Source organism: Pogona vitticeps, chromosome 1, assembly GCF_051106095.1.
Source record: "Pogona vitticeps strain Pit_001003342236 chromosome 1, PviZW2.1, whole genome shotgun sequence".
In the NCBI taxonomy this organism is placed as follows: domain Eukaryota; kingdom Metazoa; phylum Chordata; class Lepidosauria; order Squamata; family Agamidae; genus Pogona; species Pogona vitticeps.
In genome coordinates this window covers 124,474,646-124,498,900 of record NC_135783.1, presented here as the reverse complement: position 1 = coordinate 124,498,900, position 24,255 = coordinate 124,474,646, and the positions used below count along the sequence as shown (strand labels likewise).

The window sequence follows — 24,255 nt, the reverse complement described above, 5'->3', positions numbered from 1 at the left end:
ATGGTCTTTTCCAGCACATTCCAAAGTAATCAATGCGTTCGTCTCTCTCAGCATGTTGATAACAGAAATGAAAAAAAATGGAATGGGGAAAACAAAATTGTGCAGCAGTTTGGACTGTGGCTGAGGAAGTGGGCAATGGTCCCATTGAAACAGAACTCTCAGTTTTTAAAAGGGCTACAATATATACGCACTTTTCTTTGGCCAACACCTCTTTTCAACCAGGTCTTGTCTTTTCGTGATGCGAATTTTAGTTGGCCGGTTCTAATCAGGGCTATTTTACACGATATTCTGTGCGGGTGCAGTAAAAGGACGCCAGGGGGCGCCGCTCTCACGCAAAGTGCCCAAAGCCCGAGTTCTTCCTTCCCCTTCAGGGGCAACCTGTGGGCTCCATGGCGCCCTCCCTTTCGGCCAGCAGGTGGCGCGCGAGAGTCCAGCCCGGGGAAGAAGGCGGGGCTGAAGTGGAGGATTGAGGAAGGAGGACGCGCGCATTGGCGAACCAGGTATGGGGTGCCCGTCAGGAAGTGGGGGCCGCCAAAACAAAAAAGTGAGGGGGGGGCGCCCGGCTGCCCAAGGCGTCCCAGCCCCTGCAGCCAAGAGAAGCCTGGGGAGCGGAGGCAGAAGGAGGGGAACGTCAGGCCTCGGAGAGGGAGGAACGCTCGGGGCTGCTGCCTTGTTTTTTCTGGGGATTAGCACTTGGCCTATGGGAGCCCGCCCTGCCCTGATTGATAGGTCGGCTGGAAGGCTGACTTCTGGCCTGGAGAATTAAGCCCACCTCCTCCTTCCCCCCCCCACTCCCCGAGTTGCGCAGGCGCACTGCTAGCCGGCTGGGGGGGGTGGCTGCTGGAAGGGGAGAGGGCGGGGCGGCGGCGGCGGCGCGTGGGTTGGGCGGGAAGGCTTTGGAAAGCCCCGCGGGGGGGGGGGAGGAGGAGGGAATGGCGGGGTGCGCCCGGGAGGACCGAGGAAGGAGCGTTGCCTGCCTTATTTCTCCCCCACCCCTTGTTGCACTCCTTCGAAGCGAAAGGAGGGAACGTGTGTAAAGAGAAAAATATGTAGATAACACGTGTTTTTTTTTTAAAAAATAGTCGTGAAAACAAGAAACATTCGGTGCGAACAAGTGGTTTCAAATAATTATCTTTTTAATAAATTAAGCTTTTAAAACTAAGGACGAGCTACCGTCATAATGAACGAAGCCAATGGTTCCCCACGGTCTTGGCCCTCCTATGTTCTTGGACCCACAACTCTGGGAAGCCTCCCCTTCACCCTTAGCTTGTGGTGGGCATGGTTGCTGGGAGTTGTAGTCCAAGAGCCTCTGGGGACACCCAAGGTTAGGAAGCACCACAGCTTCCGCTACATTAGTCAGGATGCCAAAATTTACATAGCAACCTGAATGTTGACAACACCAATGACAGCAGTCAAGATGATCCTGACTGGATTGCAGCCCGTTTTGTTACCTTGGGCATGAAAGTCAATGTAGATACAGTGTATTCCTTAGGAAAGCTAAGGTAAATTCATAGAGAGTTGTGCTGTTGCTTTTATCACCCAGTTCTGTGCACTAGAGGAAGGTGTGCCCGTGGAAGACGGTGGAAAGTAGACAGGGAAGAGAGGTGATGCAAAATCTTGGCATGCTTGCAATAAGCCCTTTCTGTGGTCTTGAAGGAAGTGTTGCAGTAAATTTGGAAATGCTCCGGACAGCCCCATAGCCACCCGGTCTTTCCAAGGAGAGGCTAAAAGTACATAAGGCTGAACTGATTCCTATCAACAATTAAAGCACAGGCCTTTTCTAAAGTGAATGGCTGAAAATAGCCAATTCAGGTCCAGTAATTTACATCTGTTGCAAGACAGATTGCTTGCAACACATTGCTTCTCCAGGGAAAATCCCTCTTGCAGCTCTTCTGGGAATTGCAGGTTAATTTAGAGGAAACAGGGAAGTGGCAGAAGATGTAATCGTCCTGAGTACTCAGAACAAGTCCTGGGATTTTATTCTTGTGAACTGTGGCACCACTGCATCGTGCTTTCAGGGCAGTGTGCAGCCCTCCAGATGTTGGGTTGGAGCTGCTGTGTTCCCTCACCTTTGGGTGTGCAGGCAAGGCTTAATGGTCTTGTCGTCCAGCCACATCTGGCCCTCCCATTACCAATATTTCAGAGCATAAAGGCACAACAGGCATTCATTTATTTCAAGACGTTTATCCTTCCCTGTATCCAAAGACCTCAGGGTGAAGTAGGGAGAACACCACTAAATAATTACAAAATAGTTTTACAGGAAACTAGGATCAGTCCCTTACAAAGTATTAATGTCCCACCATTGCTTGGTGACCTCTGTATTTTACCTCCTAGGATCTGGTTACCAACCTGTTAATTCAGTTCTTTAAAAAAAAAAACCTCTCTGGTTTATGAATATTTATTTATTTATTTATACGGCCTATTGTGCTTCTGTAGCCACCATTCAGAATGTCGGGAAATGGCCTGATATTGTTGCACAATGTTGTGCCCACGTTGCCAGCAGGAAAAAGGATGCCAAAATTTACATAGCAGCCTGAATGTTGACAACACCAATGACAGCAGTCAAGATGATCCTCTTGTGCTGACTACCATCCACAAAGTAACACCAAGCTTCTGAAGAAATCCAAGAATCAGACTCCACTTAGCCACTTCTTACAAAGCAATTGTTAGGCCTATTCTTCAACAAGTTCTCTTCTTCGGACACTCATTTATAATTTTTTTGCACTGTTCACCAGATATTAGTACAGTACATAGTTTGAAAAAGTGGATTTTTAACTGTGAAAAGTAAATTTTTCCACTTTTTTTAGTGGTCTAAAAAGGATTGCCCGCATTTCCAACTACAGTGTATTTTAACCTTTCACAGAAATGTGATTGTGGTTTTTTTAAAATGCATTGTGATGCTTTATTGTGCTTATTACTATGGCTTGTATGCTTAAGTGGTAAAACAGGCAATGAATGAATTGCCCTATACAAAACCCTCTGCCTTCTCAGTGTATTAACTGTAACATTGAAACATCTCTTCAGCCTGTACAGAGGAAAGACGAGAATGATTGTGTTGCAGAACTGGTTGAAGGTACCTTTATTTTGGTGAGATATGCTAGCAAATCACAGACCACTCTACCCTTTCCAGCTGCTATGGCCCCATTATAGAGCAGTAAATTTCATTTTCACTCCAAGACTGTGGCAAGAATATTTCTTGTTGCCCCCCCTTTTCCCCTCCAGTCCTTTTGTAGTGGGTTTTGCTGTATTCACTTTGATATCTCGCTGTCCCATCTAGATTTTTCATTATGAGTGTGGACTGGCTCGGCTTTGGTTATGCTGCTGTTGTGGCTCTTGGAGGTGTCATAGGATATATTCGGAAAGGTAAGCTTTGACCCACAACGTTCCGTAGTGTGCTTACAGTTGCAGAATAAACTTTATCTTTCCTTACGGCTGGGAGTGCACTGTTTCCAACAACACAAATTTGTACATATTTCAGATTGGTGATCATAAGATCTGGCATCTCAGTTTTACTCCTCATGTACATCCTAAGTTCTAATAAGTTGAGACGCTGACAGAATTCACCACTGCAGGATTCTGACCCCGATTTCCAATGTACCTCGTACTGGATATGTTGACTGGAGCAGAACTCAGAACATACTAAGTTGTTTTAAAGGATGGTTCTAGAATTCTGTAAAATTCTTATTTCATTAAAAAAATTAAATTTGAAAAACATTTCTCCAAGTGAATTTTCCCTCCCCATCTTTTCCATTTATTTTCCATATTATTTTTATTTTTATCTAAGCAATGTCATTGTTTTTAAAGTAATAAAGGAACAGAGTGCAATTAGCCATCACCTTCCCTCAACAGAAGAAGGCAGGGGTGATTTCCTAGCCCTTCTGTAGCCCCTGTGCCTTCAAAATATGATACAAAGGGTTCCTCTGGAGTAGATGTGGGGAGGGTGCAGTGGATGTTTCCTGGGAGGGAGATCCCCTTGTGTGAATTGTTGGATTTTAGTCACATTTCTTTCTTTCTTTACAAAAAGGAATGCTTGCTTGTTCAAGTTTTATTTTGTGCCCCTTCCCTCTGATGTTTGGTGCATGCACAAGATCTGTTCCATCATTCTGGCATGTAGATGTCCTGTGAATTCAATTAAGTTAAGCTGATAAGTCAGTTCTGACTTCTGGTGGCCTCTTTTCAGGATTTTCCAGGTAGAAAATACTCAGAACTGGTTTACCATTCCCTTCTTCTGGGGGTGCCCTGGGACTGTGCAGCTTGCCCAAGGCCACCCAGGCTGACTGCTCCCAGGAGGGACAGTGGGGAATCGAACTCACAGTCTCTGGTCCCATAGCCAGATACCTAACTCACTGAGCTAACCATCCGGCTATCATTATCTGGAGTAGAAGAAAGAATGTACAAATCATTGTTTTGTTGTATCAGTACTCAACACTTTTTCTGTTCCTTTGTTTGCAAACTGTTTAGAGTTGCAGCACAAAGTGGGATATATGTTTTAAATTTGTCTCCAGGTTCAAAAATTGATAACCATATTTTAAAGACAATGTAAGATGAAGTTGGTGGGTTCCCCCTTCCCCAATTTTCTGCATATTTTGTTTCCTGAACTTGTATATATGTGTGGTCATTGTTACAGGCAGTAAAATCTCTTTGGTTTCTGGGCTTTTCTTTGGCTTGATGGCTGGTTATGGAGCCTACTGGGTGACACATGATCCCAAGGATGTGAAGATATCTTTATGTAAGTATTTTTCTTTCTGGAAAGAAGGCACGCTGTAATTTAAAGGAAACAAGAGTTTAAACATACTTTTGAGCGTATTGTTGGATTTTTAGCTGTTTATAACTGGTAGTAGAATTGCCACAGAAGTTGCATTCTTTACAGGAGCAGGAATACGAGTTAACTCAAAATCCAATAGTCTCCTCAAAAGGTTCTCCATTCAGTATTGGTGCAAATGTAGAAGGGTTTGCAGACAAACTGATTCAAAGGAAATGAGGGAGCTTCCCTCTTCTTTCTGATATGGGGGGGGGTGTTTCTTGCATGATGGCACTGCTGCAGCTGTTTCTGCTTTCTGGGTATTTATTTGCTGGCTGTATTTATAGCCTGCCTTTCCTCCAAGGAGCTCAATAGGACATATATGGATCTCCCCCAACGCACAGCTGGTGCAAGGTTACTCCGTAGGTTTTACAGCTGTCCTGGACCTGCCCAAGCCCGAGATTTGTTGGAGGTGCAAAGAGATGGTGCATCATAAGCACAGAGTCTGTTTGACTGCAGGCTTCGTCCTTTCAGACAGGTTCCTGTGTCACCGTTTGAAGCATGCCACACAGCAATCTCTTTGAATGTCTGGAAACATGTTCGAAGGGCGGCAAGGAAATTTACACAATGATGGCATGTTGTTGTTGTTGTTCTTTTCAGTCACTGCTTTTATTCTGACTATGATAATGGGAGTGAGGTTTAAGAGGACCAGGAAACTAATGCCAGCTGGAATCATAGCTGCTGTCAGGTAAAAAATGTTTCCAAGCCTATGCAGTCTTACTTGGGGTCCATCAGGTGATTACCTTCTAGATCGCATTTTGGAGCACTGACGGCACAGTCCGTTTCTCTCTCTTTGCCAATGAGCAAACCCTACTGCAGATCATGAGCCATCCCGACCTTGCTGCATCCCCTCTCTGGACCTTTTTTAAGTTCAGCAGCAGGGAGGCTTCTTCTCCCCCCCCCCACCCAATTGAGTGGGTTGGAGCAATCAGAACCAGATGGAAGTGTCTCTCTAAAGCAGGCGTCCCCAACCCCCGGTCCCCAGACTGGTCTATGGCCTTGCCAGGACCAGGCTGTGGAGACAAATCTCCTGGCTCCCCCACCGGTGTAAATGCATGCATGCCCCTCCCGTGCATGCACGCCCCAACACACACACACACAGATGCACACATGTCCCCTCCAACGCTTGCACGGAGGGGCCCCCACCCACACGCTTAACCAGTCCGTGGAGGTAAAAGGGTTGGGGACCACGGTTCTAAAGGATCCCTTTCAAGATCGCACCCTAGAAGTGAACCTTTCCTGTGTAATCCAGTGCAGTCTTTATGTCCTCATCTGATCGCACCCAAAGCCCCAATTAATATAGCAGGATTCACTTTTTAGTAGCTATGAATAGGATTGTGCTTTGTGTCGCTTCGACATGATTTTAAAAAGGCCGTTTTCATGTCATCGTTGTTATCCAGCTGTAGTCGTGGTCTTTCCAAATTTCTGAACACAGGTTCTGCAATTACACAATAGTACAGAGTTTTATGTTGGGTATAATGACTCTCCTCACTGAAAAGAAAAATCAGAAGAATTTCTTGTCCTTGTGAAAATTGGCTTTTGGGTGCAGGTCTTTTGTTGAAATCTTCAAAGTCTAAAGATTTGCATTTATTTTCTCTATAATCTCAAATAACATATGGTTTAAAAGAAATATCTTAATGAAACACCAAAACTGACAAGGGACTGCACGTTATATTGGTGGGACATTTTTTAAAGGAACTGCGTTGTACTTAATAGTGCCTTAACTAGATGCACATCTGTTAATCTCTTCCTTTTTCTTCCTTTTTTTTGTTTTAATATAGCCTTCTGATGGTTTTGAGGCTTGTCCTTCTGCTGGTGTGAGTAACCAAAGCAGCAAGAAGAAGCAGTCGTATCATTCCACACGAACAAGCAAAAATTCCTCTGTAATTTGAATGTCTCTATAGACCTGTGGTTTCCAACCTTTTTCAAGTCACTACCCCCTTCTATAATAGCCAAGTAACTTGTGCCTCCTCCACCACCATGTTTGCATAAAAGGCATTTTAAAAGGCAAATAAAACACATTAAAATTGATTTTTCAAACTATAATTCTACTTTACTCTATTAACATTAATTTAATAATACATAACTGTGGGGAGATGTGAATCTGCTTGGAGTTTACCCTGTTTCCCCGAAAATAAGACTTAATGTGAACATAAGACCTAGAATGACTTTTCAGGATGCTCGTAATATAAGTTGCACCCCAAAAATAAGCCCCAGTTAAGTGAAACCTCCCCCTCCTCCATTGTGCAGCAACCAGAAGGAAATGACATGACTAAAATAAAACATCCCCTGAAAATAAGCCCTAAAGCGGTTTTTGCAGCAAAAATTAATATAAGACCCTGTCTTATTTTCGGGGAAACACGGTAATTGTTTTGCAAGTGGCAATGACCGTCATGTCTCCCCCCTCAAAAGCCCCCTCAGTGAAGAGCCCCTCCCTCTCCAGCCCAAATAAACACTTTCCCCACAGGCTCTGCCCAGTGCCCCACCCCTCCCTGAGTCTCTCCCCCCCCCCCCCCAAACATCTTTTTGCTCCTCATGGCTGGGAACCCATGCTCTAAATCATGCACTTTAAAAAATGACTACTCAAAGGCAGTGTTAACTTCTTGTGAATTTAAGTCTGCACTGTTCAAGTTGTATCGTAACTTCTTAGTGATCTTTCGTTCATCTGTTTTTATTTAGAGAATCAACTGGCTTATCCTTTTAATTGCATTATTGATTACTTTTGGGAAAAAGAGCTTTCAGTTATGCCTTTATTCCACAGAAAATGAAAGAAAATCACAGGACCTTTGGAACTCAGGTTAAATCAATAACAGGGTCTTGAAAAAACATTTTGCAGACCATATAGCATGGAGTGATACAAAATTGCCTGAATGGATCATGTTATTATATTGCCTCTTGCGTCTTGACAGATTAGCCAAATGTGTTGGCTTCATATAGCACTAGAAAAATCTTTATGTCTGAAATACACTAAAGCTTTGTTTCAGTCCTAAAATTCAAAGTCAGAAATTGCCAAAATTAAAAATGTTTTAATATTTTGAAGATGTGTTCTTTTGTGTCATTGTTGATTTTTAAATTTTCTTTTTTTTAGGATGAGATACATGACGGGAAATGCAGCTGTGTGGTGGGACATTTAGGTTTTATGGGGTTATGCCCACAAGTCCTTCCATTATTTTATGGTAACCCTGTTAGAGGTCTATATAGAACTTCAGCATTTGACCAGAATCCAGGGAAAATCATGTCAATGTTCAGTTAAAGCAGTGGTCCCCAACCTTGGGCCTCCAGATGTTCTTGGACATCAACTCCCAGAAATCCTGGCCAGCAGAGGTGGTGATGAAGCTTCTGGGAGTTGTAGTCCAAGAACATCTGGAGGCCCAAGGCTGGGGACCACTGAGTTAAAGCTTGTTTAATTTTATCAGGAAGTTCACATTATTGAAGAAACAAGCAGATTTTGGTAAATTTATTGATGCCAGGGTAGAAATTACTTCTGTACAAACTTGCTTAGATTACACTGCAGAGTTCTTACTTGGGTGTCCAATAGTTTGTGCATCAAAAGAAGAGTTTGGGGAAACAATGGAAACTCTTACAGTGGTGCCTCGCATTTCAACGATAATTCGTTCCAGTGAAATCGCTGTAGAACAAAAACGTAAAATGAAAATTAAAAAGCCATTGAAATGCATTAAAACCTGGTTAATGCGTTCCAATCGGCTGAGAACTCACCGTCCAGTGAAGATCCTCCATAGGGGTGGCCATTTTAGGGTGCCTGTGCAGCGAAAAATGGCTCCTAAACACAGCGGGGAGCCATTTTGAGCACCCGGCGGCCATTTTGAAAACCCGACGATCAGCGGTTTTGATCGTCGGGAAGCGAAAATCGGTTCCCAAAACAGGGAACTGATCATCGCGCAGAGAAATTCCCCCATTCAAAACGTCTCAAAAGCGATTGCAAAAACCTCATCATAATGCAGATTCATCATTAAACGGAGCACCCGTCTTGCGAAGCACCACTGTATTTTGTTTCATACGGACTGCAGAAGCCATAGAGGGAAATCACTGGGTAAGGTTTAAGCATGCTTACTTGGCTATCAGCAGACTATCAACAGACTTAAAACAGTGAAGAAAGATATTTAATTATTAAGGCAGATATTTCGGCATTACACTGTTACATGATAACAAATGCAGTGAGCGAACATAGCAATGCCATAGGCAAGGGATAATCAAAAATTTTATAAAAATCATTTAAGGCCTACTAACAATAACAAATGGATGTATCTGATGTAGCTGCTGCTTTATTCCTAAGATGTAGTACATGTGAAGATATAGTGAATGGGGTATAGCTCGGTGGTTTAGGTATCTGGCTGCAGAGCCAGATGTTCAATTCCTCTGTGTGCCCCCTGGGAGGAAAGCCAGCCTGGGTGGCCTTGGGTAAGCTGCAGAGTCCCTGGGTGCCCCCAGAAGAATAAATCACTTCCAAACACTCAGAAACCTGGAAAACCTGGAAAAGGGTAATCATAAGTAAAAATGGACTTTGAAGGCAAATACAGTGGTGCCTCGCATAGCGAGGTTAATCCATTCCGGATTAACCTTCGCTATGCTGAAGCATCGTTAAACGGTACAGAAAAGCCCATTAGAACGCATTAAACATGGTTTAATGCGTTCCAAATGGGCCAAATACTCACCGTTCAACGAAGCTTCGTAATGGCCGGCAGCCATTTTCGCGCCCTCGCCTCGCTTAACGAGGGCGTGAAAACGCTGCGCGCAGCCATTTTAGGCCATTTCCCGGCTTCCGGCGGCCATTTTGGCCGCCGAACAGCTGATCGGCGGGGGTCGTTTTGCGAAGATCGGTAAGCGAAACGCTTACCGGTCTTCGCAAAGCGAATTTTTCCCTATGGGAACAACGTTGTGCGATCGCATTAGCGATCCGAAAAAACGGATCGCTATGCGATTTAATCGTTATACGGTGCGCTCGTTAAGCGAGGCACCACTGTATTATTATCAATATCTGTTCATTGGCCATATCAAGTTCTTCATTTCAGAGTACAAATCCTGTTGGCGAATACAGAGTATAAGGCCTCTGTGGGCAGAACATTCCATGTTTGGCCTGGCAGTCTCTGACTTGCTATTACACAAATCAGCCATTATCCCACTGAAGACACTGCGGATTTCTGTTTGCACAAAGAGTTACTGGAGATTCCCTTTCTTGCAAGTGGCACAGAAGGCAGAATCTGAGTATCCAAACAAACAGTCTGGACATAATTCCTAAGCAACAGGATACAGTCTATCGTTGTAGCAACCAGAGTCACGGTTAGGAACAAGGAATCTTTGAAATATGAAGGTGTATATGGATTTATTTAAAGAAGAAAAAGTGATTAGACTGAAAGATTGGCTGTATAAAATGAGATCGATAGATCAAATGAAACAAGTATTTCAAAACAAGACTATTTCGTGGTTGAACTATGTACAACTGGAAAGATGGACTAAGGAATGGGCAAATAAATATAATAAAGGTAGAGAACACACAAAATTTGAGCAATTTTTATTCTCATATGAGGACATTCAGATGACTGACTCAGTAAAAGGTACAGTGAGTAAAATTTATTCACTTCTTAATTTAGAGGAAGAAGAAAGTGAGAAAGAAGGATTGAAATTGGTGTGGGAACAAGATATTGGGGAAAGAATAAATGAAGAAGAATGGAGGAGGATATGGAAAATGAGGATTTTAAGATTGATGTCAGTAAGAATAAAGGAAAATTTTTTTAAACTTAGTTTAAGATGGTATTTAACACCAGTAAAATTAAACAAAATCAACACCAGTCATCCGAATGTCTGCTGGAAATGTGAGAAAGAAGTATCTCTGTTGTTTTGTTTCAGCAGGAACAACGAAAAAGAAAGTATTGGACATCTTTCAAATCACTTAATTTTATAATGGCATGAGTGCTTTTGTGTTACATTCAGTAGCCAGCTCTGAAGACTTAAGTTCATAATATATTGAAATAAATCTGTTCGTTTCAAAGGTACCACAGTACTTTCCTTTCACTGACACTTACTTTCCGTATTAGCATTTTCACGGGTTTTGAAAGAGTTTGTCAGGCTTCTGTTCTTCTCTCATTAGAATGGCTTGAAGCAGATGTACATCTGCCAAGCTAAACTGGTTGCCAACAAGGAAATCGCGTCCATGAACTTTTAAAGCCTATGGAGACAAAAAACAAAAATTAAAAAAACAATGGAAAGAGAGAAGGAAACGGAATTTTGAAGGTATATGAACACCATGCATTAACTGCACAAGAGAAAATAAGCTCCGTGTGAGTATCTTCAGTTTGTATTTTATGGATATGCAGAATGGAGGGACATGGTGGAATATTAGCCATATTAGCTTTTGCATTCAAAGACGAATGGTACCATCTTGCTGCTGCATGTCTTTTGGTGTGTTAAACATACATAGCTGAACTGTGTATGGTCTATATATATCTACTCAAATATAGACCTCACTGGATGAAATCCTGTTGTTTAGCCTAGTAAATTTCAACTAAAATAGATCCATTTAAGTCAAGGGAACTTACAGAGGAACTGACTCACCAAATCCTAGCTGATTCAGCGTGCCTACTCTAGCTGCAACTTACTAGAGTAAGTTAAGCAAGAGGATTTCAGCCACTGAATTGAATGGAACTTACTCCCAAGAGACTGAGCATAGGGTGATATTATATATGTATTAGTACACCCGATACAGAAAAGAGGCATTTGAGCACTTAAATGTCTCAATAAATAGCTTCAGAGTATTTTTTCTGCTGCAGAACAAGAGACAGCTCAGAATTTGAACAGACTGGTGCCAAAGGCCAGTGTCATCTGCCCTGCAAAGAAATTGCACCCTCTCATTTAAAATATTGCAACATAATCAGAAGCTACCTTGGGAGTTCTAAATCCTCTTGATTCAAAGGGGTCACTAGCTGAAACCACCAAATGGATTTAGACCCGTATTTCTGCTCAGAAAATTCTAGTATTGAATAATTACTGCCATGATGACACAGTAGAAGGCTCTCTCTTTGATGTCCTTCCTGTAGAGGTTGCATTTTGCTGCAATGTAACTGAGAATGGCTGAAGTCTGCACCATCTTCATCCCTTCAATTTCCACCATGGGCACTTGCTGGAAGAGCAGCCATCCATCTTTTAAACAGAAACGAGTGCTAAGTGAAATTTTAAAAGGGAAAATGGTTTCAGCTGAATATGAATATTAACAATTAATCAAATGTTGCTCCCACTGCGGAATTAAAAATAAAGCATGAAGACCTCCAATTATTCCATTATTTGTTACATTTACATCCTGCCTCTCTACCCATGAGCTCACAGTGACAAGTGTGGCTGTCACTGTGTCTTCACAACAGTTCTGTGAGACTGTGAGGATACAGTATGAGTGAGTAGTTCAAGATCATCCTTTATTATGCAGGCCCTAGTGGCCATTTGAACCCAGGTCTCCTGAGCCCTAGACAAAAATGCTCACCACTATACGACAGTTTGACAGAACAAGGAAAACATTGCCGAGGTAAAACATTTTCTCTACAATGAATTGTAAAACCAATGTAACTATTTATTTGTTTCTGTATCTCATATGACTTCTGGTTTTCAAAAATGATAAAACTTTTAAAAGACCCACTTCACTCCAGCTTGCAGGAGCATTCACGGCAGAACCTCTGGTGAAAATCAGAACACTGAGGTGGGCACGTAGGGAGGGAGGCAGACGGTCCTCCAGGAACCCTGGCCAAACTCATGAACGCTTTTAAAGCACAAAAATAACACTCTGAACTGGGCCTGGAAACAGTCACATTGCCAACTATATTCATGGGTGTCCACAGGAGGGAGTGTGTGCCTTCTTCCAGAAGCCTGAATGTCTTGCTTTAAGATCATGCACTGTGTTCCAGTGGAACCTACTAGGCATACAAATTACACTAGCATACTGTTAAGCAGTTTTGCTTGTGGTGTACAGGAAAAATCCTCAACCTGGATTGTAGTGACAAGCTTTCAAAATCAAATGAGACTGAACCAATTCTTAACCTGAGAATAAGATTATTTGTATACTCTGGCACTGGTTTCAAAGCCTAATGGATCAATAGATTTTTAGGTAAGGCAGGGGTAGGCAACATTGACCTTTGGATGTTGCTGGCCTTCTTTTTCCATCATGTTCCACTCTTGGCTGTTAGCTATCGCTGACATGAGTCATGGTCCAAAACATCTGGAGGGCCGCAAGTCACCTCTTGTGATTTAAAGAATAAGCTACTACTGACATCCACCTTTAAAGTGCTTACATGTGCATCATATCTTCACCTACAGACCTACCGTTGCGTAGTTTTTCCAGATCTTCCTTTGTTTCTATAAACTGTTCTTCAAACTGAAACAGAGCAATGGAGCAGAACTGGATGTTTATCTCCCTTCTCATACAGACTTAATGCTCCTGAATAAAAATAAAATAAATAAAAATGAATGTGTGTTGTTTTTTTTAGTTTGATGCTGCTGATGCTCCTTGGGTTATTTAGAAATTCTTATGGAATAAAATATAATCTTGGCATTTTGTTTTCTTCTAAGTCTCTGAATAGTCAATTGTTTAAGTGGTTTCAGAAAAGAGGTTGGCATCAAACTGGGTTTTTTTCCCTCCAACAGAAATCATGTGTTCAGGCAGTACACAGTGCTGCATTTCTTTACCATTATCTTTTGTTCATTATGCAGATCAGCCGCTCAGTTAAATGGCCTCAGAGGGAAAAGCAGTTTGGCCCATTGAACTGAGGCAACATGTATTGATGATTGTCAGTATGATAGTTCCTGGGCCATGCTAGCTGGTGTCTATTTTTGTTGAGGGAGCAGAAGGCATGACACAGGCAATCAGACAGACAAAGCCAGGGCAAAAAAAGAGGCATTAAACACACACCAGGAGCATTCACATAGGCATACTGAGGAAGAGAAAATGTGTGTGTGTGGGGGGGGAGAGGACCTGATCCTCCACTTCTGGTAAGGAGGCACGCATGAGGGAGATGTCTGAGAATAACCTGAGCCTGAAGTGGGGCCTTTATTCTAATAGCTACTATTTCCCTTCAGTTCTCAGGTAATTTCTTGCTTCTATTCTATATCTTACGTACTGTATATCTTACCCATCTGCAACAGTGGTGGATAATTGATCTCTCTTATTAATAGCGATCTTAAATTATGCTAAAATGTTTTTGTTTGGATCCAGAGTTTGTAAGAAACCTTCTTGTTCAAAGATCTGCTCAGAAGGGGTTCCCACCAGGTGGGGAGTGGCAGGGCCAATTCTCCCTCCCTCTGCACACACACCTTTGCTCCCAGGTCAAGAGGGTCTCCCACCCTCCACCACCCCTTTCAAGGGGCACAGAAGACTGCAGGGGGAAGAGTCAACTGCTGAAGGTCACTTCCTTCCCCATTCAACCAACAGAAAACCTCTGCTGGATCCAAAGCCCTTCCATGAAAGAAGGACCTCTTCTGTCCACAAGAAGCTTCTGCTGGATCCCACCACCGGCATTACACTGATATTATAAGACTAACTGGACCAGTAGGTGTTTCTGCACATACGTATTTGTTAGAATGATTTACAAAACTGAAATATTTAGTGTTTTTCTACTTTGATTTATAGGAATACTTTGATTCAGAATAGCTGAAGAAGATCCTTCTGAGATTCAAGATAAAAGAGATCTAAAGTACTGTGTGATGCTTTATGACTACAGTACTCTCCCCCCTCCCCAGATTTTGCTGATCCTACTGTTTACAGTTTCTTTTCTTTCTCCTCTTCTTTTCTTTTAATTTTAATCTCAGCTCTAGTGACCTCTCAGCCTAAACTGCCCCTGTTGATGTGGGGCTTGGGGGATGAGAGAGATATACAGGTTGCTGTCAGGGACGGGAAACACAGAAATAAATAAAGCCTCAATGGACAGCATTGTAACTTTCAGAATGGAAAGTAAGATCCAAGTATAAAATGAACCTTGTGCAAAAATTAGCCTCTGTATTATTGTCTGCCGTGTGTTTTGTAGACTGCATCAGATGAGTTATGTTGGCTCCTAATTTGTTTTCAGACACAATTAAAATTGCTGGTTTTCAGCTAAAGCAGGTTAAATAATGTGTTTCCTGAATGTTGGACAACAACTCCTGTCAGTCACAGCCAACAGAGCCACTGGTGAGGAAAACAGAAAACACTTGGAGGGCCAGGACACCAGAAAAGACCACCTCTTTTGCATTTCAACCAGTCCCTAGTTTGCAATCTTCTTCTACAACCCTGCACCTAAAACTACATGCCCAGCAAAATGTGACCTTTGTTGCTTCCCATGACATAAGCCCAACTTGCACTTTAAAATGGTGTGCAGTGTGCACTATTTTAAAGCACAGTAGGGCCTCCTTCGTGGTGAGCCATGTGAGAGAGCCCTTCCTTCTCCACAGGGCTCGTTTGGCTGACAGGAAGCTGGATGGCAGAGGCTGGGCAGCACAGGGGCAGCGGTGGCAACGGCATATTTGAGGACCCCTGACCCTGCCCCCAACTCACTCTGCAAAGGAGGAAGGGCAGGAGAGTCCTCAGCTACTCAACATGCGACAAAAATGGAGCTGATGGGGAGGCAAGAATGTGGTCACCCACCAGCCAGCGCTGGGAAGCTTCCTGGCTACCTCGGTACTGGACTGTTCATGTTGTTCTTGTCTTGGGGCGAGGAGGGAGCAGCCAACAGCTCTCTCTCTCTCTCTCTCTCTCTCTCTCTGTGTGTGTGTGTATTTATTGCCATATTAACACAGTACATATTTTTGGAACAATCTCACTCTGGTTGGCAGACAACCCACAGTAAAAACCTTACTGTTGTTTATCTGCAAACATGTACCTTAGCCTGTTGTTTGACTTAACAGTAACAGAGATTAGGAGAGTGGGTGTGTGAAACACGATTTTTCCTGCAGCAACATGTTGCTTATGAACTCCCTCGACAAGGAGGTCAGCTGGGCCCTAGCTTTGCCTAGCTTTATGCAGGCATAATGTTCTTTCTATTTAGGCCAGCTTCTGTTGGGTGTAGATGTTTTAATCTAATTTCTGGTTGTTGAATGCTCTATTTTTATTGTTTCATGTTTATAAATGAAGCCCTGTTGCATGGAAGAGTGATACTGTTTATAAGTACTTCAATAAAAAGAAAAATAAAGCATGTCAGAAAAGGCTACTCATAATTCTGCATGGCCACTTGATTACTATTCTGCCAGAAAAGGACACAAGCGATGCAAAGGGAAAAGACGTATTGGAACTTTACACCAGGATTGTTGCATTTTTTTTGGGATGGGTCAACTGTGTCTTAAGAAAAAACCACTAACTTTGACCCCAGTTCATTCATGCAGCATTCTCTCTCCACATGGCTATACCAACCTCAATTCCAGCTGCAGCCAGCAGATGGATTCCATTTTCCCTTTTCCACAAATATAGTGAATCTTTGGTTTCCCAGCCATTTTAAGGACAGCCTTTTACTCTGTCAAGGGGGAAAACAGGAGAAGAAGGAAGAAAAATTAAGGATGGGAATCACGCATCAAGCAAATTATGTCTTTCTCAATAATAATAATCTAACTACTACTACTACTACTACTACTACTACTACTACTACTACTACTACTACTACTAAGAAGAAGAAGAAGAAGAAGAAGAAGAAGAAGAAGAAGAAGAAGAAGAAGAAGAAGAAGACAATACATACAAATCTGGATTAGTCTCTCTCAGGGACCCACCCCACCCCCCCACCCCCCAGTTTATGTGAATAAGTGCAACAGTTGTAACCAGTAGGTAAGTAGTTCTTGGCTTCTTCTGTTTTTCTGTAGGTGACTACTTGCAGATTGTTGCCCTCATGACATTTTCTCCTACATGAGTTCCCTTCTTCAGTGAGATCACTTCATTCTCTGTTCTGCTTCTTCTTTAATGGAAGGCCAACCATGAGGGTGCCTCCGTACTGGCCTTCTATATACCTGCACACAAAGAAGTATGTAATCCCCTAGGGGCTTCTGTACTCAAGTTTAGGATTTCTCATGAATGGATCAATGCAAGTTTTTCTTTCTGTCCTCACCTTGAGAGTCTTGACTGCTTGGTCCTAACTCACAAAGACAAAAGCTCAGCTAACTAGCATGTTTACTTTTGCCACCACAATTACCACAGACTCCTACAATGATAAAAGGTGCCCACCATTTTAGGGTAGGTCTTCTGTGCCTTAAATAGCTATGCTGCAGGCAAAATTCAACAGGGACAATCCTTCCCAAGGCTGCTGAATTTCTGTGCCTTGTAAAGCTTTCCTTGATTGATCTTTGCCTGCCACACAGCTATTAAAAGTGCAGGAGCTCTCTCAGATAATAGATAAAAAGGCAAAGGTTCCCCTTGACATTTAGTCCAGTCGTGTCCGACTCTAGGGGACAGTGCTCATCCCTGTCTCCAAGCCGTAGAGCCAGCATTTGTCCGTACAGTTTCCGTGGTCACGTGGCCAGCGCGACTAGACACAGAATGCTGTTACCTTCCCACCAAGGTGGTACCTATTTATCTACTTGCATTTTACATGCTTTCAAACTGCTAGGTTGGCAGGAGTTGGGACAAGCGACAGGAACTCACTTATCTCTTAGATAAAACTGCAGCCAAATCTGAGAACAGGAGTTTACTATTGTTACAATGAAGATTCTAAGCTCCCTTGCTAAACTCTCGTTCCCATGGGATTGAGGGGCTACAGAAACAAGCACATTAAAATTCAACTGCTTTGAATTTGCATTTTGTTGATCAAGAAAGGAAGAAGCCTGGGGACATAATCCTCTACTCACTCACCTGCCAGTAAGGCCAAGTGAACAAAAGGATGCTTACTTCTGACTAGACACAGGATTACATGGTATGAATGCAGTAAAGGGACACTGACACCAAAATCAATACACAACTAGGAAGTAATCCCTGACTAAGGAAGTGCCTGACTACACCAGCATTTGTCCCACTATTTAGTCCACTCTGGAGATGGGCTGGACCAAATGACGTAAGTGCCAGAACGAAGTAGCCAATCCTATTCCCACTTGCACCTTTCTGGGTCCCTATCAGGGGCTCCTTTTTGGGGGTGGGCGGTTGCAGGGGTGGCTGTTCCTTTGGGGAAGCTGCTCAACTGGAGACTTCCACTCAGCTCTCCTTCCTGTTTCTCTAGATTGCTAAGCAGCTTTAACGATCCTGAGAAATGGGAAGCGTTTCCTTTAACTCTTCCAGTGCTGCATCCCTTTAAAAGAAAATGAAATCTAAAGGGAGACAGGAGGGGCCAAGGAGGAGGATTTATCTTTGTCTTTCTTTTCAAGGTCTGGTTGAGAACCTGCTCGCAGCTGAATGACAGCACATGCACTACACTAACACACTCCTAGTGCATTAAACGCCGAAGTGTCTCATTTGCCAATACTTTCTCTGGATCCTTTCCAGCAATCATGCTGGAAATGATCCAAACCAAAGCAACCCTACCCACACCAAAAGAGTAGAAGCCAGAATACTACAGGTATGGCCACTCTGGGAGTTGGCTTGTTTGCTCCTGGAAAGGTGTCACAGAAAGCCTTGACTACGCAGGTGTTTTGTCCACTGTTTGGTGGGTTGCAAACTAGCCCCTCCCTGCAACCGACCAAACAGTGGACAAAACACCTGTATAGTCAGGGTTTCTGTGTACTTAACACATGCTCCCGTGCAGTAGATAAAAAGTATCTTACTGTGCATTTACTCAGAGGTAATCCACACCAGAGTTCAACTGCACCTATTCCCAACAAGGTGCACCTAGAACTGCAGCCTCTGAGGAGCCAACCATGGGAAATGCCTCCTTCCCCAATAATGTCATCTGAAAACCATGTTTTGTTAGGTTTGCAGTGGTGTGACAGCAGAAACTCATCTAGAAAACCAACCAAAGATTATGTGCAGGCAACTGTCCTAAACAGCCAAACAAAGGTGGTCACCAACTGCAGATCTTGCCCCTTTCTGTCTCAAACAGTCCTGCTGAAAAACAGCCAACTTCAATTGCAGAATCACTTATCCATTCATTCAATAGCTTAATTTTTAACCCATCTGATTAAACCTGCTTAGTCACGGTCACTCTATCTTCAATGCCAGAGAAGACGAGATGAAGTTGTGCCCTAGGTTTTGCAAGTGTTTGATCAATGATAACAAACTCCACTAATTGCTCGATCGACCCTGCTAGACAGGTCATCCATTCTGGCACAAAACCCAGTTATCCCATTTGCAACAGACCAGAGCCAGTGCCAGACCTTTGGAAAAGTTTGCATTCCTCCCAATGCCATGAAATGCAGGAGCTAGCAAGGAAGCATGGCTATATCTCACTTCAGTACTGCAATGAGGACAGAGTTCACCATTATATCCAAAGGGGAGAATGTTGGTTTAGGAAGTTTAGGCCTTGTGGCACAAGAGAAGAAAGTGGGTGGGTGGGTGGGGTGGCGGCTCAGGAGGCACGGCTTGGCATGAGGGTGGGTGGGGGGCTGTTGCCACCCCCTTGTAACAGTCACCTTAGGCAGCTGCCTCACTCTGCTTAACCATAGGCAGAACATTCAATAGACACAGTTGTCTCCATTACTCACGGAGGGAGATATTAGCTGTTGCATTTCTAGCCATCATGCAGGTGTTGAAGGCAAGCAACATCTGTGGCAGGCATAACTGCAAAAAGCAAAGCAACCAGAGCAATAGAAATGTACCTGATGTTTTGTTGATTTATCCCCTTTATTCTCTTATTTTCCCCAAATCCCACCCCCCCGTTTACTGTCACAACTCACCCAACTTGCCAAATGTTAAGAAATTGCCATTGCTTTTGGACTTTCAAGTGTGTCCTGATTTCTATACTCCAGGAGATGGTCTTAGAGTATGCAGATGATACTCCTGTTTGAAGAATGCTGGAAGAGAATTGGAAGGTCATGTGCTTTCACACGATTGTGCTCATATATTCAAACAACAGATGACAGGAGTTATGTGGGTCCACGCATGCCAGCCCCACCATTGACTCCCACACATTCAGCACACAGAAGAACAGACTTCACATGGATGAAACATGTATGCCTAGTTACAAGTGCAACCACTGAGACGGTGAGCAGGATGGTGCATAACAGAGCCCCCCCCCCCCCACTTTCTTATGTTCCTAAATGCAAGACAAATCCTGGACAGCAATCCAGTTACGCAGTTGTTATATTTCTATTACTAACATTAAAATTTAAAAGCACCACAATTGTGCAGAGCTATCTTTTTATAAAGGAGCTGCACCAAGGTGACCTCAAAGAAGCTTCCTAATTTTGTGAGTAAATGGGGAGCCCTTTACAATTAGGTAAGAAGTTAAACAGAGGTAGAAACTTGAGTAACATAAAACTTTCTACTGTAGGTTTACCTAGGGATAACAAACTACATGTGATGAATGACAGGACTGCCTCATAAGAGGCTGGCCAGGGTTCAAATCAAATATGTTTCACAAGAGTTAACACACTGCTTCAAGGCTGAGTTCTGAAACGATTTGGCTCCCAGACTTTGGGACCTGCTGCAGGCTGCCTGCCAGTTGCCCCTCCACCTTCTGACAAAGACCTTTTTATCCATGGAGACCTTGACACTGGCTGTGGATGAAGAGGCTTTAACTATTTGGGTGCCGGCTCTTATCTTTTCTAGCTGTATGCTTGATTTTTCTTTCATTTTGTGCTTTAAGCAAGACTTCAATTACTGTACAGTATGTTTTGCCTTTCTTAAATATTCTCGATTTCTACAATTGCTACAACTTTCCACAACTGTCTTGTCACAATGACATGTTGAATGTCCCCTCTTTTTTTTGAGAGAGAGAGAGAGAAATGCAGGATATTAACGTAATAAATAAAATCTGGATGGCAAGTGCATTTATTTACTTACTTACTCACTCACTTACTTACTTACTCACTGGAATTGTAACTTGTTTTTCTGCCAAACAATGCAGTTCAAATATAAACCACTTTTAAAACATATTTTCTAGAAGAAAGGAAAGGTTATCCTGCCCAACAGAAAACAGAACCAACAACTTCAATCCCATGTTTCACAATCTGCTAGACTGACTGTAGAGAAGCCCAGGTTACCTCTCTCAGAAGCCAGACTTAATACAGTACAGGGATTTCCAGATGCAGACCCTTTAAGAACAATCTGCTGCTGTATTGCAGCATGATTGTCAGTACACTAATCTTTTGACTCCAGCAGGACAATGGACAATGAACCCTCTAACAGTGAGAGCACTTGGGAACAGTGTTCAAACTGGTGCTTGTCTGTCCCAGTAATTTTATATGTCAAGTTATTAGAAACCGCTATTTCCTAGCCTCCATTCTCTGAAAAGCATTCACAGGAGATTTTTGCAAATCAAGCTGCTGTTAAAAGGAACAAAAAAAAAAGGGGGGGAGGCAGAGTAGGTTGGCTTCCGTGATCATCTTTCACAATCCCAATTGGACTGCACACCAGCTAAGCAGTATTGCACACTAAAGAAAACCTCCACCAGGTAATCTGACTGTGAATTTATCAAAGTTGGCCTTCCCTGGTGGTTAAATTAAATTTTATTTCCAGCTCTCTGGTGGAGGTCTGTCACACCATATTGACTGTGTTGCCTTCCCCCCCCCCCCGGCCATATAGAAGCCTATAGCTTCAACAGAAAGACTATACAGTAATGGGGGGCTCTTTGTTTGCAGAAATGGACACAAACTCCAAGATTCTACTTGATGCTCCTTGAGGGGGAATTTGCCCCCCAACCACTCCACAAGCTGTTTGCATTTCTCCTCAAGAATGATTACTTGGCATGGACTGCAGCAATATTGCCAAGAAACTTTTGAAACTGCCAGAGGAAGATGGAATATGTTGCCATCAGAAGTTTGCAATCTACAGTACTTGATTTTCCCAGGGTCTAATAAACCTATCATCTGCTTCTGCATCCAGTAATATGTCATCACTAAAGTAGGCCCAATAAATCAGTGGAAATTTGGTCAATACCTATGCAAATCCCATTGATTCCACTGATTCAATGTGCCTTCTCTAGCTGATACTTTCAGGCAGTAAACCTTTCCATTCAAAATGGAAAGTTAACTACAGTATTTTCAGCTTTTTCCAAGGGACTATTTGTTTTCTAAATAACCTAGATTGAAAAAAAAATAAACAGACACCACTTTCACAAGTTTATGCAAGAACTACCCATCTGGTGATATTATCATTTTTTTAATCTGAGGTTTGATGGCCCCCATGCCCCTCTGGAGGTGGCACAAGCGACCATGAGTTGGGATGATGCAGGGAGGACATAAGGCTCTTTCCCTTTATGAATGTCCTCAGATGGGTGCAATCCGATATGCAACTCACCAGGCAGTCAGTCCAATGGAAGTCAACGGGATTTCGTTCCGGGTAGCGATTAACTGGGAGATTACTGTATATACATTTTTTTCGCTGATTCTGTTGTGTGATAATTTCCCCCACCCCGGCAGTCCAACTATGTGTCTCGCCTTTATTTCTGGCTGCAGGACCAACAGAAAATTGACACCTTCCCCCACCTACTGCCGGGGGGGGGGAGGAGGAGGGAGGTTTCACCTGTTGAATATCTGGCTGCCACGCAGCGAGAATCCCAAAAGAGGATTTCCCCTAATCCTTTGGTTATAAAAGTAGTGCAAGCTTGTGCTGTACAACTCAAGGAACTATATCGGGGGAGGAAAGCAAAAGGGCGGTTTCCCCCACACACACACACACCCCCGTAACCTAAATGGATTATCTCATGTTCCCAGAAGGACGCCCTCTTTGGTTGACATAACGCTGCGCTGTTTCCCGTCCCCACCCAAAATTGAAACTGTTTTTGCAATGAACCGTCAACCTCAGACGGGCCCCCGCCTTGCTAATAAACTGGGCACGTCTCCCTGTGCTTTGCCTCACTGAAACTCCTCCGGCGTATAGAACAAAACGAAAGATGGTGGCCGTTGTGCATTTTGCCAAGTCACATCCCTGCTTCTTTCCCCTTTTCTCGACCAGTATTCACGCGCCTGGACGAGAAAAGCCACCCCGCTTATTGAACGTCAGAATTCGTCGTCCCTCCTCAGGCTCTCGCCCGCCCGCCTATGCGCCCTGGTATCTCTTTTTGTTTTCCCGCCTTTCTCAGATTCTCTGTTGTCAGAAGGCTGCCCGTTTCTACTCTTCCAGCCGCCCTCGCTTCTCTCAAGTAAAAACACACTTGCATGACTATAAAAGTATTAAAATACACAGCGGCTCATTCGCTCCCCGTCTCTTCCTCTGGCTTAAAATTTCTTCCAGATAAATTACACATGAATAAACTCAGCATGCCTTACCCCCAACTCTGAAAGAAGGTGTAAGCAAAACAAATTTTCTCCAGGATAGCCTCCTCCTGAATGATCAACTGTTAACATCTAGTGGAGCTGAGCAAATTACCCGTTTTATTGCCTTGCACTCAAGGTATTTGAGACTTAACCAAAATTTTGCCCAGGCTCCTGAGTGGGAGGACATACCTTTTCTTCCTAAACGTCACGGATTGCAGAGACTCTTCCGTGGCCTCCTAAAAGAGTAAGACCAGGATCTTCTTCAAAGTTTTGCATGCATGGCTCTCTTCCCTGTGGAAGCTGCCCCAGGAATCTCCCAAGGGGCAGGTCGCGTGTGTCTCTGTGTGCAACTCGCGCCTTCCTCATCAGATTATGGTGACACCTTCGGCATTGGAATGCCCCGTGTGCATTAATATGGTTACAGGATGCTGGTTTAGGTGATGTGCCCTGGGTGTAAATTTTCTGCATTAGAACCCACTTCAGGTTTACAGATGGGACAGAAAGAGAGATGGAATCCCGCATACACAAATGGGTGTCCATGTATGTACTGTATTTACACAAGGATGCCAGAAAAAAATACTTATTTTGTATTTGTCACACTTTCATGACCCTTTTCCCCCAGTGTTTTTCCCTGAGCTCTCTTCCCCACCCCCATTTGTGTGCTCAGGAGTACATGTAGGTTTCCTCATGTATCAAGACCGTGTTAAGTGAACACAGAAAGAAGAATGAGACATATAGAATCATTCTGATGCTATCATCCCGGGCTTCCCAAACTGAAGAGCATTCATGCGCAGTAGGCAATTACTCCAACTTGCTGTGCTCCCCATATGATCTGGAAGCAGCCTTACAAAGGCCATGAGGGGCTTGCAGGAGTAGAAAAGACTAGCCACTGCGGAGACGCTGCTCCCCAACTTGTAGAGGCCAGCAAGGACAAGGAGGGGAAGAACAGTTACCAGTTCCAAATATTTGACTTGACTTTGACAGCTTAATGAGCAAAGTACTGCAGGGGAGAAAGCCTGTCTTTTAAAAAGTGTCTTTCTGAAGGGAAGAACTCTGTAGTAGTTTCTTACCAACAGCATAATTCACACACATAGTATGCAAATCTACAACACAGTGCAATTGTCTGTATCCATAAGAATGATAAATTTGGAATACAGGAGCAG

At 43.3% G+C, this 24,255-nt stretch overlaps 1 protein-coding gene and 1 long non-coding RNA gene across 3 annotated transcripts; one reads left to right on the top strand and one right to left on the bottom strand.

Annotated features, from left to right (window-relative positions):
* Positions 1-371: 371 nt before the first annotated feature.
* Positions 372-7,840, top strand: TMEM14A (transmembrane protein 14A). Its single transcript, XM_020797830.3, has 5 exons — positions 372-500; positions 3,278-3,363; positions 4,628-4,729; positions 5,402-5,489; positions 6,583-7,840. The coding sequence occupies exons 2-5, from the start codon at positions 3,288-3,290 to the stop codon at positions 6,620-6,622; spliced, it is 306 nt and encodes a 101-aa protein (XP_020653489.3). The 5' UTR covers positions 372-500; positions 3,278-3,287; the 3' UTR covers positions 6,623-7,840.
* A 1,064-nt stretch (positions 7,841-8,904) lies between these two features.
* LOC110081256 (uncharacterized) lies at positions 8,905-23,234 on the bottom strand. 2 transcript variants are annotated; one of them, XR_013542294.1, is made up of 8 exons: positions 23,105-23,234; positions 19,571-19,687; positions 19,379-19,454; positions 16,179-16,278; positions 13,124-13,238; positions 11,805-11,956; positions 10,843-10,985; positions 8,905-9,290 (listed from the first exon to the last, which is right to left on the bottom strand). It is a non-coding gene; the product is annotated as an uncharacterized LOC110081256 (long non-coding RNA). The 2 variants fall into 2 exon arrangements; XR_013542293.1 differs by having other exon boundaries at positions 22,134-23,221.
* Between the last annotated feature and the right edge of the window lie 1,021 nt (positions 23,235-24,255).